The sequence below is a fragment of the Cnephaeus nilssonii genome (genome assembly GCF_951640355.1).
Source record: "Cnephaeus nilssonii genome assembly, chromosome: 6".
Lineage (NCBI taxonomy): Eukaryota > Metazoa > Chordata > Mammalia > Chiroptera > Vespertilionidae > Cnephaeus > Cnephaeus nilssonii.
In genome coordinates, this window is record NC_137077.1 from 98358358 (window position 1) to 98373416 (window position 15059).

At 42.8% G+C, this 15059-nt stretch overlaps 1 protein-coding gene across 4 annotated transcripts in view; it reads right to left on the minus strand.

The window, feature by feature from the left end:
• KATNAL1 (katanin catalytic subunit A1 like 1) overlaps positions 1 to 15059 on the minus strand; it is a 114715-nt gene that overhangs the window by 40392 nt on the left and 59264 nt on the right. For all 4 annotated transcript variants that reach the window (XM_079773958.1, XM_079773960.1, XM_079773959.1 and 1 more), the window contains exons 5-7: positions 5734 to 5861; positions 4867 to 4972; positions 505 to 663 (exon numbers count right to left, since the gene is read on the minus strand). In XM_079773958.1, the coding sequence (XP_079630084.1) occupies positions 505 to 663; positions 4867 to 4972; positions 5734 to 5861 (393 nt within the window). The remainder of the gene's footprint in view (positions 1 to 504; positions 664 to 4866; positions 4973 to 5733; positions 5862 to 15059) is intronic.

Genomic DNA, 15059 nt, shown 5'->3' on the forward strand with positions numbered 1-15059 from the left:
AATATTTGGAGATTTATAGTACTATTTTTTCTACTATTCTGTTTGAAACTTTCCATAATACAAAACATTTTTAAAAGACAAATCATCAATCTCTTTCCTCAAATATGCATTCTTAAGTAACTACTGCAAACCCCTTATGAAAAGAAACCAACTTTAATGATAGATCAATATCTAACTCATTTTTAAAATATATATTAAAATACACTTCTGCTCAACCAGCTCATTAGAGATCCAGAAATGTCAGTCACACCGCACACATTTCCAAAGTCTCTTCTACTCTCACTGGACAGAATGCCAAAGGGGCCTTCTTTTATCTTAGGGAGGAAGATACATCAAAGACACATTGACAATTCCAGAAACCCCACCACACCATTTCTTATTAGTCTGCCAAGAACTATTTATTAAACTACGACGACACCTGCCCTAGATGAGTGGATCTAGATTTATAGGGATACCATTGCTTATACCAGAAGTACTTTGAAATCCAAATACATCATCACTCACCATTTCAAACAACAGACGGACTAATTTCTCAGATTCACCTCTATATTTGGATGTCAGTGTAGAGGAGGAAACATTGAAGAATGTTGTGCCACATTCAGTGGCAACAGCTTTAGCTAGCATGGTCTTACCAGTCCCTGGGGGTCCAACCATCAGCACACCCTGAAATTTCAAAAGATGTAAATGATTTATCAGATTAAACAACTTTCTTATAAAATATCAGCTATTAAGTACAAGGAAATTTTCCCAAATCATTTCATAGATAGAAAAAAATGAAGAGGATTTCACAAAATGTCTCAAATCAGAGATACTCAGAGATGGATTAACAAAGGGCCTAGACAACAAGGAATCTTCTTATACATTCAGAAAGAACCTCCCCAATTTTCCTAAGCCTGGCAGAAGATAAATATGCATAGTCTTAAATACCACTCAAGAGTAACTGCTCTGTGTAAGCAAAATAAAAATAAGACAAGAAGCCTATCTTCCACAGCACATTATAATATACAGCTTTTAATCAAAAAGAAAATCCATTCTCAATTAATACAGTAACTAAAATCTAGTAGTGATTCAAACATAATCAAATTAGCTAACATTTTATCAGTTTAATCTGCTAGGTAATAGTTTACAAATACTGTTACTAATAAAAAGAGCTACTAAATATGGACCAAAAGCGAAATTGTAGTTATTCCTCACTTTGGAAAATAAATAAGCAGAAAGGTATTCTATAAAAATAAATCAATTAGGAGTAAAGATTATTTGAGAGCACTATTCTTGAAGACTAATAGATTCTTAACACTTACTTCACTATCCACTTCTAATGGAAACTCAGATCATAGTTAACACCACGTTTCTTTTGCATAATAGTTCGTGATCTCAAAAGGAATTCTGATCCATTTGGTAATTTAGTTTAATAAGCTAGGAATTTCACCTTTGAAAGCTATATGTAAAGTTTCATAACTACATTCAGAAACCAGCTATAGAATCTTTTTTAAAAAATATATTTTATTGATTTTTTACAGAGAGGAAGGGAGAGGGATAGAGAGTCAGAAACATCAATGGGAGAGAAACATCCATGAGCTGCCTCCTGCACGCCCCCCACTGGGGATGTGCCCGCAACCAAGGTACATGCCCTTGACCGGAATCGAACCTGGGACCCTTCAGTTCGCAGGTCGACGCTCTATCCACTGAGCCAAATGGGTTAGGGCACCAGCTGTAGAATCTTGATACCCAGAACAACCAGGGATCACCAGGATTTAAAACACTAGTTTTATTAAAAACTTTGTGCTTTGCAAGGAGCCTTTAACTGTGCATGAGATTGCTATTTTGAAAACTACCAAAACAACTAAAGGTATAGGAACAGCTATAGCCAAGTTCATACTTCTCTTTCTAATGGCCCCTCCCTTTTCTAACATTAGATGTGGTACAATATTTATATTTCTGAACTCATCATGACATTACTCTTTTGATTACCTCATCTATTTCCTGTATTCCCTTCTCTATTGGCTCTTTCCCCTTAATATATAAACATATTTAAATCTGTCCCATTTTTAAATAATCCTTTGCTTAACTATTCAAATCCTCTAGCTACTGTATACCTCTCCTTCCCTTTCAGCTAGCCTTCTTAAAGAAATGGCTTAAGCATACTACTGTTTCTTCATGAGCTACAATCTGGCTTTTGCCTCCACTACTTCACTAAAAATACCTAATTTATTAATCCACCAGTCACTTTTCAACTTGCATGTTCTTTCTTTCTCTCTGACCTCGATGTTGCTGATACTTGGTATTCATTCCCCCCTTCCTGAAACCCATCTTTTCTGGGTTGGTTCTAGGACACTGCTCTTTCCTGATACTTCTCCATCATGACTATCTTCAGTGTCTTCAGGTCTCCTCTTCATCTTCACATTCCCAAAGCAATTCCAAATCTTTTGTGTTCTTTTATAAACTCCTTGAACAATTTCATCCACATGCATATTACAAACCACAGCTTATATCTCACAATTTTAACTCACTCTATTCTAAGCTCCAGACCACTATTTCCAATTACCTGCTGAGCAATTACCTAACCATATTTTGTTCCTATTTAAATCTGTTCCTTTTCTCAATTTCCAACATCAGTTCATTGTACCCTATATAATAAATAATTTAACTGGCCTTTTACCCCAGTTCCTGGGAGGAAGACTCTAAATCCTTAGAATTTCCCAACTGACAGGAGTGTCTTTATTGTCCATGTTGAGCCCTGAACTTTTATGCTAATGAGGTGGCTCATGGTGGGCCCCTATATAATTTATGCTAATGAGATGACTCAGGATGAGGGCTGGGCTTGCTAAAAAAACCAACCATGTGATTAGAGGGTTGGGGCACTGGAGAGAGGAAGGTGGGCCTGGAGATTGAGGCTTATGGACAATGATTCAATCTATCATGACCATGTAATGAAACCCAATAAAAACTGGACACTGAATCCTGGGTGAGCTTCCCTGTTGGAAACACTCTATACATTGTCACACATCCACATGCTATGAGGGTAAAGCATCCTAATTCCACAGGGAGATAACACAGAAGCTTTACTTTCAGCAGAGTCCCAAATCTTGCCCTATGTATTTCTTCCCTTGGCTAACTCTGAATAACTTCCTTTTGCTATAATAAAGCTGTAATCTTAAGTATAATGCTTTCCTAAGTTCTGTGAGTCTTTCTAGAGAACTACTGAACCTGAAGGGGTAGTGAGAAGCCCCAAATTTATAGCCAGCTGGTTAGAAGTGAGGGTGACCTGAGGACCCCCAAGTTTGCAGCAGCATCTTAAGTAGGGCAGTCTTGTGGAAAACTGCCCTTAACTTGTAAAGTTGGGACCAATTTGGGTAGTGGGTGTCAGAAGTAACTGCACAGTCCTTCAATTCAAGCCTGGAATTGGCAAGTCATAAAACATGTCCCTCTCCCTTGTTCCTATAAACTATCAGCCATAATGTTATCACATACCTCTTAAACATCTCGCATAAACCCACCCATTTCTTCACTAGCCAAATAACAGATGCCTTAGTGCAGGTCCTCATCATTTGGCTAGACTACTGCAATAGCGTCCTGATCAGACTCCTCATCTATATGCAATCTATGCCATCTACAATCTACAATCTATCTCCCATACTGCTGCCACGGTGATCTTTCACATTTGCAAATTGCCCTTCTGCTGAAAACTTACAGGTCTCCTCATGAAGAGGTTGTACAACTAAACTACTTTAAAACTCCTTTAAATACCTGTTTTAAGACCTTATTCACTCTTTTAAATATTGTTTTAGAAGTTATAATAAAGGGGAAATGTATGGTAATATGTTCCCCAAATTAGGTAAATCTGTAACAGTCTATAGAAGTATTTAAGTTGTGAGAAGCAATCGAAATGTCATGGTGCCCCAGCTACTTGTGTAAACAAACAGGAGCAAGGATTGAGAAAAGAAACAGACCTTCTCAGCTAATTCAGGAGGGCAAAGAAAGACCACTCTTTTACTGCACTCTACCAGTAAGAATAAAGAAAGGCTCTGCCTATGTTAAGACCTACGTTTCAGACAGCAGCTAATGGAAGGGTTTTTCAATATGTTAACAGGAAAACACTAGACTTAGGAGGAACTAGTTCTAGGCAGGCTTTAAATCCTAAAGCAGAGGGCAAGCTGAAAGGAAACACACAACCCTGGCTGGTTTGGCTCAGTGGTTAGAGGGTTGGCCTGTGGACCAAAGGGTCACGGGTTTGATCCTGGGTCAAGAGCACATACATCGGTTGCAGGATCAATCCCTGGCCCTGGTTGGGGCACATCTGGGAGGCAACCAATCAATGTATCTCTCTCACATCGATGTTTCTCTCTCCCCACCCCCTCCCTCCCCTCCCCTCTCTCTAAAAAGTCAATGGGGAAAAAATCCCTGTGTGAGGATTAAAAATAATAACAATAATAAAAGAAACACACATTTTGATTATATCTGAGATGAAGTAATCAAAATAATTAGTGAGAAATATGCCAACCTTTAGAAAGGTATTTATATGATCAAACTGTTATTATAAAAGACTACTAGTATGTATGAGTACTGTTTACTTTGCTTGTTAACTTCTTATTTACATCTAGAAAATTCTTAAAACTAATCTCTAGCTGAGCAACCCTGAGTAAAGTGACATAACTAAAGACTATAGTTTCCACACTCTAAGCCCCTCTCCTGTCATGCAGAGGTTGTACAACTGAACTACAAATTCAAATCCAGGAATTTGGGGAAAAATACAAACTTCTCCCAACCTTTACAAACTGAGTTAATAAACACTAGAAACAACAATGCTGTCTTTAATTATCATGCAAGCAGCATTTTCATACCTATGTCATTTTAATAAATTCTCACCTTCCAGGGCCTTCTAATCCCTTTGAAGAAGTCAGGCATCCACATGGGAAGAACAACAGCTTCCCTTAGCAACTTCTTAGCTTCTTCCAGATCTGCTATGTCATCCCTTTGTAGGAACAGCAAAGTTTCATGTTTATTCAAAGATAGTTTTGATTGATGATCAATACTAGTTCTTTTTTTTTTTTTACTTATGAAATTACTAGAGGCCAGGTGCATGAATTCGTGCAAAGGTGGGGTCCCTCAGCCTGGTCAGCAATCAGGGCCGATAGGGGCCATGGGAGGTTGGCTGGGGGGAGGGGCCACGGGAGGTTGGCCAGCCAGCCGGGGTAAGGAGCTGTGGGAGTTTGGCTGGCAGGCTCGATGGGGGCCATCGGGGCCGGCCAGCTGGGGGGAGGGACCACGGGAGGTTGGCCGGCCATGGGAGGTTGGCTGTGGGAGCTCACTGACCACTAGGGGGAAGCTCCTGCATTAAGCATCTGCCCCTGGTGGTCAGTGCGCGTCATAGTGACCAGTCGACTGGCCGTACAGTCATTTGGTCACTTAGTCTTTTTTATATAGAGAGTCTTATATTAAGAACATTATTCTAATTCTTACTGCATAAAATCTGATCAGTGATCAGATAACATTCCAGTTATTAATTAGAACATGTTATTCAATTAACAATCCCTGTCAGTTATGTCATCAAATTAACATGTTAAAGTGTCTTGGTTATATTCTGAAAGAAGGATTGTCCTGTCAATTCTATATCGTCATATTATGGATGAAGTCATAAACAGACGATTAAAAGTTTAAAGAGAAGATTCACAACAAACCAACCCTATAACTTGTCTTTTCCACTACTTTAATTCAAGAACTGAAGACACTAACCAATGAATGCTAAGATTTCTGGACACAATATCTCTCTCAAGGGCTTCTACCAGATCCTTATCATATCCAGCAGCATCAAATTTTGGAATTTCACCATCACTCACACCATCTTGCATATTTTTTCTTCCCTGAAGACAGATATAAAAAAAGTACTGGTCAATAACAACATAATTTTAACTGGCATCATTAAGCTATAAAAAGTGTAACAATCATTTAAAAATAATTTTTGGTTATTTTTAGTGTTTTCTTATTACCCATATGCCATCCTCTCCTTTTTAATTAATCAGAAACAGATGAACTGGCCTGCTTTACTATACATTTCTTCAAATTTACATTCTTGGGGGGAGAGCTACAGGTAAGACTAAAATGATACTTTCAAAATACCCCTGAATTAGTGGCTGCAGGGGATTTCCACCAGAAAATATTGAGAATGCTAATACAGAGGAAGAAAGAAAATTCATTTACTGAAAACCTACTATATGGCAAGTAATCTCATATATATTACCTCATTTAATACAACTATAAGGTAGGTATTAGTATCCTTATTTTTACAGATGATCTAGGACTCAAAAAGATTAAGTAACTTAATCAGGTCCACAATTATTAAATGTCAGAGTAGAGATTTTAGCTCAGGTCTTCCTGACTCCTCAAACACATGCCTTTTCCATAGCATCAGACCACTTCATGCCCGGCTGAGCCAGCTTAAAGCTTAAGAGAGGGTTGTGTATGGCCAAAAGAACTGGGTCTGAATTTCATCTCACAAAGCCTTTTTTCCCCTGATGCTGTAAGTACTCCCTCAGGATTCAGTTTCTTCCTAGTAAAGTCCTTGGGCCACATCATAAAGTCACTGTAATGACAATGGTAAAAGAACCTTTTATAAATAGTACTAGAGGCCCGGTGCATGAAATTCATGCACTGGTGGGGGGTGTCCCTCAGCTCAACCTGCACCCTCTCCAATCTGGGACCCCTCGGGGGATGTCCGACTGCCTGTTTAAAAACAGGCAGTCGGACATCCCTTTCACAATCCGGGACTGCTGGCTCCCAACTGCTCGCCTGCCTGCCTGATTACCCCTAACTGCTTCTGCCTGCCAGCCTGATCACCCCCTAACCACTCCCCTGCCAGCCTGATCTATGTCTAACTGTTCCCCTGCCAACCTGATCATCCCCAACTGCCCTCCCCTGAAAGCCCGGTCACCCCGAAATGCGCTCCCCTGCTCCCAGCCTCGACCTGGACAGTGGCCTGGGAGACTGTGTGCACCTCCCCCACCCCCACGATCTGCTCCCAGCTGGGACCTGTGTCTCAGCTGGGAGCAGATCATGTGGGGGTGTGCGCCATCTCCCAGGCCACTGCCCGGGTCTCAGCTGGAAGCAGATCCGCACCCAGCCATATCCCAGGCCACTGCCCGGGTCTCGGCTGGGAGATCACGCGGGGGGGGGGGGGGGGGGGGGGAGGGGTGCCTTCTCCCAGGCCACTGCCTGGGTCGGGGCTGGGAGAAGATCATGCCAGGGGGTGTGTGCCTTCTCCCAGGCCACTGCCCAGGTTGCGGCTGGGAGAAGATCATGCCAGGGGGTGTGTGCCTTCTCCCAGGCCACTGCCCAGGTTGCGGCTGGGAGAAGATCACACCAGGGGATGTGTGCCTTCTCCCAGGCCACTGCCCGGGTCGTGGCTGGGAGCAGATTGAGTGGGAGAGGGAGGTGGGGGGAGGTGCGCGCAGCCTCCCAAGCCAATGCCCCGGTCGCAGCTGGGTGCAGATTTGGGGGGGGGGGGGGGAGGTGGGGAGAGGTACACGCGACCTCCCAGGCCACAACCCAGGTCGTAGCTGGGAGAAGATCACACGGGGGTGGGGGGGTGGGGGGGGTGTACGCCGTCTCCCAGGCCACTGCTCAGGTCACGGCTGGGAGCAGATTGGGTGGGAGGGGGAGGTGGGGGGAGGTGCACGCGGCCTCCCAGGCCACTACCCAGGTCGCGGCTGGGTGCAGATTGTGCGGGAGGCGGTGGGGGGAGGTATGCGCGGCCTCCCAGGCCACTACCCAGGTCACGGCTGGGAGAAGATCACCCCGGGGGGGTGTGCACCTTCTCCCAGGCCGCTGTCCAGGTCGTGGCTAGGAGCAGATCATGAGGGGGTTGTTCGCAGTCTCCCAGGCTAAGGCCAGGTTGCGGCTGGGAGCGATGTGGGGGGTGGGGGGAGCGGTGGCAGCCCTCCAGGCCAACGGCCAGGGCTGCGGCTGGGAGCAGATCAGCCAGGGGTATTCGGGACCCTCCCAGGCCAACAGCCCCGGTCGCATGCTGCCTGCTCTCAGCGGTAGCCCTCTCTGGGACTGGGGGACTTCAGTGGGCCTGAGAGGACTGGGCACCGCCATCTTGTGGCCATGGGCGCCGCCATTTTTGTCGCGGAGTGATGGTTAATTTGCATAGTACTCTATTATTAGATAGGATTATTAAGACCACTAAAGCAATATACCTACCCAAATTCTTTATCTAATAATATGGTGGCTTTTAAAAAGTATTATATGCTATAGTTTCTATGGGGTTCTGCCAAGATTGACTGAACTGTGAAGAACTTCAAGTGAAACATGCTCAGCCCTGGCTGGTGTGTTTCCATTGATTGGGCATCATCCTTTGCACCAAAAGGTTGCCAGTTCAATTCCTGGCCAGGGCACATGCCAGGGTTGTGGGCTTGATCCCCATGTAAGGGTATGCAGGAGGCTCTCACATTGATGTCTCTCTCTCTCTCTCTACTCTCTCTCTCTCTCTCTTCCATTCCTCTCTCTCTAAAAAGCAATGAAAATATTTTTTAAAGAAACTTTGCCAGATACAGTTCAGCCACTGGAACTGCTTCAGTATACAGAGCCAAGGACCTCCATAGAGCTTCGGCCTCACTGTTACTGTCTGATACAAAAATAAAAGGGGAAATGGTAAAACAAAAATGAGTCAATTTTATAAACTTAATCTGAAGAGAGAGAATAGGATGAACCTCTTCTACCATATATACTTCATCAGAGATAAATCATAGTTGAGGGGACTAAATGGCTCCTTTTGGAAAATGCTCTAATTCTTTATGCAATCTGGTAAATCACCAAACAGTACTATAGTGACTTGACCAAAAAAATGAATAATTTACTGTTTCTGGGTAGAATCATGGCTACAGTATTAAGCCAAATTTTCAGAAAGATTCTTCTATTTCAGTTGACAGACACCAATATTGATATCATTTAAAGGAATAACTTTCTGGCATTCCTATACAACAAATAAAACAACAACAATTTCAAAAAAATCTCAGCCTAGTATCATATTTTATAATACACATAGGCCAAGGCTATAAGGTCATATTCAAACTAATCAGTGGGAACACTCTATAATCACTTTAAAGCTTTCTGGAAATAAATAAAGAATGCAACAGAAACTAATATACCTGGGACTTAACCAGCCTTCATATGGCACTATAATTTGAGACTAACCAAAAGTAAGTATTTAAAAAATGTTAGCACACAGCCATTTTGATATAAATATTCAAGTGGTAAGGAGGACTTATAAACACTGCCACGGAAGGAACGGCTGGACACTTACCTGAAAGTAGGAGGAATCATTGGATTTTAAGAACAATAAATACATGAGCATCTATCCCCAGCATATTTTATTGATCATTAACTTTTAAATCAGTGAATGAAAACACCTTATCTGCTCTCATCAAGCATCTATCTAATGGGAGAAACAAGTAATAAGTAAACAAAAGCAAATCACATAGGATTATAAGCTGAAGTGCTATTAAACGCTGAGTGATCAGTGTGGCTAAAAGGAATAGGTCGGAAAGACAGGCAGAGGCAGCTCACCTGGCCCCCATAGGCCACGGGAAGGGGTGTGGATTTACTCTGAGTGCATGGGGAAATTTTTGAAACATGATGAGCAGGGAAATGACAGAATCTGCTTTACATTTTCACATGACCCTCTGGCAGCTATGTAGAAAGATGGGTGGGCGGAAAAGTAGAAGTGAATAAATAAAAGCCTGTTGCTGTACTCAAGGCCGGCCACTCCATCCACAGAAGAGGAAATGAAGGAATAAGCCAGTCCACAGACTGGCCCTAGAATCCAAAGTTCCTCAGAGGTAGAGATGAGACATGAATACAAATTAAGTCCAAAGAAGATTCAAAGGACTTTTTCAAATCAAAATGGTGAGGTTATTTAAATAAACGAATTCAGGAAAACTGAAAATAAATAATTAATTTGCTTACATTGGGAAATCAACAAAATGGGTAACAGTTATCCATCATAACAAATGGATAAACTGGAACAGGGATTTCAAATATAAGGAACCAAGGTTGCAGTTACCCAGCTAGAGTAACCACAATACCTAAAAGAAACATTTTTCAGGCAATAAAGCTAACCTCACTCAAGATATTACCTGTACAGTTTATACTAACAATACTAATTGCAATGTCACTGAAATGATCTTAGAATTATTTGTTTAGGTTTTCACATTAATTGAAAATAAAGTCAACATTGGCAAGAATTTGATATTTAGTATGAAGACTAGTGTACTTTTGTTCTCATTAAAGCAAAATATTTTATTTATTTTATTTACTTATTTTTATTTGTTTCAAAGAGGAAGAAAGAGAAACATCAATGATGAGAGAGAATCACTGATTGGCTGCCTCCTGCACTCCCCACATTGGGGATCTAGCTCACAACCCAGGCATGTGCCCTGACCAGGAATCGAACCATGACACAACCACTAAGCAAAATACTTTAGATTCTTTTTAGTAATTTTATCTAAATTACTTGTGTCAAGAAAGATTTGTTAACGATCATCCATTCGTATTTTAATCATTCCATTTGAGAAAAATGACACTAAAGTTAATGAGAAACATAATATATTATAGAGTCAATGATACAGCTGGCCTAAAATGCAAGTAGTTTTTGCATTTTATTGTGTGCCTTTTATTGTGTGTTTTCGTGGGCAGATGAAGTGCAATGTGGTCAGTTACTAGTTCAAATCTTGCACTTTAAGAGAAATACTGACAAGCAAATTATACCCAGAGAAGGATGAAGAATGATAAAAGGTTCAAAGCCATGTCATATGCAGAAGGACCAAAGATACCAGAAACATTTAAGCTGAAGAAAATGCTGATGAAGCAAAACAACCAACTAATCTATTTTCCTCTATTTATTCTATACTAGAGGCCTGGTGCATGAATTCTTGCACGGGTGGGGTCTGGCTGGCCCTGCCCCTGATAGGGGTGGGGGGGATGATCAGGGCCGGGCTGGCCAAGGGGGAGGGGCCGTGGGAGGTTGGCTAGCCAACCCTGCCCCCAATTAGGGGGCAAGAGGGGGGCGGGGGCCAATTGGGGCTGCAGTGCCCATCAAAGCAACCAGTCACTCCAGTCGTTCCAGTGTTCTGGTTGCTTGGCTTTTATATATATAGATTCCTCCAAAGGAAAGAACCAGACCCATATAAAGCAACAGATGAAGTAAATTTCAGATCAGCAGAAGAAAGAATTTTCTAACAATGAGTTCTGTCCAACAAAAGTCATCTCTTTTGTTGCATACTGAGCTACCCAACATCAGAATTTCAGGCTAGTAATAAAAACTATGTCCCACAGTGGTTTTTATTACTAATTAGAGGCCCAGTGCACGAAATTCGTGCACAGGGGCGGGGTTGTGTCCCTCAGGCAAGCTTGCACCCTCTCCAATCTGAAACCCCTCGAGGGATGTCCGACTGCCTAAACATCCCTCTCACAATCCAGGACTGCTGGTTCCCAACCGCTTGCCTGCCTGCCTGCCTGCCTGCATGACTGCCCCTAACTGCTTCTGCCTGCCAGCCTGATCACCCCCTAATAACTCCCCTGACAGCCTGCTCGATGCCTAACTGCTCCCCTGCCAGCCCAATTGCCCTTAACTGCCCTCCCCTGCCGACTTGGTCACCCCTAACTGCCCTCCCCTGCTGGCCTGGTCGCCCCCAACTTCCCTCCCCTGCAGGCCTGGTTCCCCCCAACTGCCCTCCCCTGCTGTCCTGTTCCCCCCAACTGCCCTCCCCTGCTTGCCTGATCGCCGACAACTGCCCTCCCCTGAAGGCCTGGTCACCCCTAATTGCCCTCCCCTGCTGGCCTGGTCGCCCCCAACTGCCCTCCCCTGCAGGCATGGTCGCCCCCAACTTCCCTCCTCTGCCAGCCTGGTCACCCCTAACTGCCCTCCCCTGCAGTCCTGTTCCCCCCAACTGCCCTCCCCTGCTTGCCTGATCGCCGACAACTGCCCTCCCCTGAAGGCCTGGTCACCCCTAATTGCCCTCCCCTGCTGGCCTGGTCGCCCCCAACTGCCCTCCCCTGCAGGCATGGTCACCCCCAACTTCCCTCCTCTGCCAGCCTGGTCACCCCTAACTGCCCTCCCCTGCAGTCCTGATCGCCCCCAACTGCTCTCCCTTGCAGGCCTGGTCCCTCCCAAATGCCCTCCCCTGCTGGCCTGATCGCCCACAACTTCCCTCCCCTGCTGGCCATCTTGTCATGGCCATCTTGTGTCCACATGGGGGCAGCCATCTTTGACCACATGGGGGCAGCCATCTTGTGTGTTGGGGTGATGGTCAATTTGCATATTGCTCTTTTATTAGATAGGACTAACAATGTATAGCTGTAATTATAGTTGACCTTTAGTTCTTTCCATAAATCCACTGCCTTCACTTGCCCACTTATTCATCTGTCTTTTTAATTCAATAGCCCAAAGCACGTGCAAAATTTTTTGAAAATCTCATTTATCTTTTTAAAAAAGTGATGTGTATTCGTATCATGTCTGAGTTAGTTCCCCACATAGCTAATAGTTGTACACTGCCTACTCTGTGCCAGGCATTATTCTCAACACCTCCCATAACCATCCTAAAGGCAGTTACTCTATGAGGCAGGTATTCTTATTATTTCCATCTCATAGCTGAAAAAACTAAGGTACAGAGAGGATAAGTAAATTGCTCCAGGACACACAGCTAGATCCTAGGCGGTCTGTCTCCAGAATCAGTGCTTTAACCACCTGGTACACAATGATATTCTGATGCACACTGTGAGCTACCCTAGCGTGAGAAGCACACACAGGAAAAGTCAGGCAAGATCTCTAAACTGCAACCCACTCTAATACTTCATTATTTTACAAAAAACAAAAAAACACAATAGGTTGATAAATGCAGAATGGTGCTTCTTAATTTCAGTGTTGTGCCCTGCACTGAAGTGTTAATACAAAATACATTTATGCTGAAATAATTAATTCATAGTATTTTGCATACTAATCGATATATGTGGTCTTTCAGCAATATTTACAAATGCTTTCTATGTGCCAGGCACTATTCTAAGTACTGAGGAAGAACTATGACCCAGACAGACAAAAACCCCTGCCCTCATAAGGCACACATCCATGTTAGGGAACACAATACATAAATAAGTAAAATAATTAGGGACAAAACAGCAAGTAACTACTACTGAAATCTAATACAGTAAGGTAAAAAAACAAGTAAAGCAAAAACCAACACTATAAATTAGCTGTCATCAGAGAAAGAATTTTGTGAAGTGATTTAATATCCAAAGGACAGAACCAAGTATTTCTTAAAAACGAGTCACTGAAAATACAAATGGCCAATCCTATATAATAAAAGCCTAATATGCAAATCAACGAAACAGCAGAACGACTGGTGGAATGACCGGTTACTATGATGTGCACTGATCATGAGGGGCAGACGCTCAATGCAGGAGCTGCCCCCAGCCCGCAGGCCTCAGGCCCCACAAGGTGGGTGCTGGCAGGGGCCCCCCAATAGCTCCCACCAGTTGCCCCACAGAGGGAGGCGACCAGCAGCAGAAGCGGGGGTGGGGCCAACCAGTGGGCGGCGCCAGGCCGGCCAAGGTGGGTGCCAGCAGGGGCCTGTCCAATCACCCCGTCAGTAACCCCACAGATCAGCCCTGATCGCCGGCCAGGCCTAGGGACCCTACCTGTGCATGAATTTCATGCACTGGGCCTCTAGTAATCATATAAAAGAACTTTCAACTCATAAATTATCAGTTAATATGCTGGTAAAATCACAATGAGATATGATTACACTCAAAAGAGACTGACATTATCAAGTGTTGGTGAGGATGTAGAGCAACTAGAAATTTCATATTCTGCAAATAGGAGTATAAATTTTTAAGGACGTTTTGGAAAACTATCTGGTATTATCTACCAAGGTTTAACATATACATATCCTATGAGCCATCTATTGCACTTGTACATATATGCTCACTAGAAATGCTCACACATATATACCAAAGGAGAAGTATAAAACTACCCAAAGCAACATCGCTAATAATAGTTCTAAACTAAAAGCAATCCAAATATCTACTAACAGTGAAACAAATTTAACTGTGGCATCATACTGTATATTAATGAAAATAAACAAATTTCAGATACATGCAACAACATGGAACAATCTCATCAATATATGTTGAACAAAAAGCCAAAAGGTAATACTTAACTGAACTGTATACCAAGTTTCAAAATAGGCACAACTAAGTTATGGTATCAGAAATCAGAACAGTGGTTACCTTTGGAAAGAAGTGGCAGAATAGTGGTTTCTTTGGAGAGAGAAGTGGCAGGGATCCGAAAGGATCATGAATATGGTTTCTGAGGAGCTAAGTGCTCTGTTATTGACCTCTGAGAAACAGTTACATGGATTACACAATAGTTACAGGTGGTTACATGCACTGCTGTGCTCAAGCTGATTCTTACTGGTTTGTAAGAACTATTATTAAATTTTCAGGAATTTTGTGAGCCAGCTGTAAATATAATAAAAATTAAATTACACCAACTTGGAATAAATTATATTAAAAACAAAGGTAATAGCCCTAGCCAGTTTGGCTCAGTGAATAGAGCGTAGGCCTATGGACTGAGGGTCCTAGGTTCGATTCTGGTCAAGGGCACATGCCCGGGTTGCAGGTTCGATCCCCAGTAGGGGACGTGCAGGAGGCAGCCGATCAATGATTCTCTCTCATCATTGATGTTTCTCTCTCTCTCTCCCTCCCTCTTCCTTCCTCTCTGAAATCAATCAATTAAATAAATAAATAAAATAAAATAAAAACAAAGGTAATAAATAGTCAAAACTCTTCACTTATTATTTAACTATTACCTATGTATGCAAGGTTACTTTGGTCTATTGCATCATTATGGTGGAAACACTACAGAATGGTAGGCTTCTGCCCATCTCATCTCTATCAAGTTCAGTGACATCATGTGGGTAACCTGAAATGAGTCAGAGTGGAAGTATTTATACCGTAGAAAACAGAAAACACTACAAATCAGGGTTTGATTTCTTGTTAACTGACTA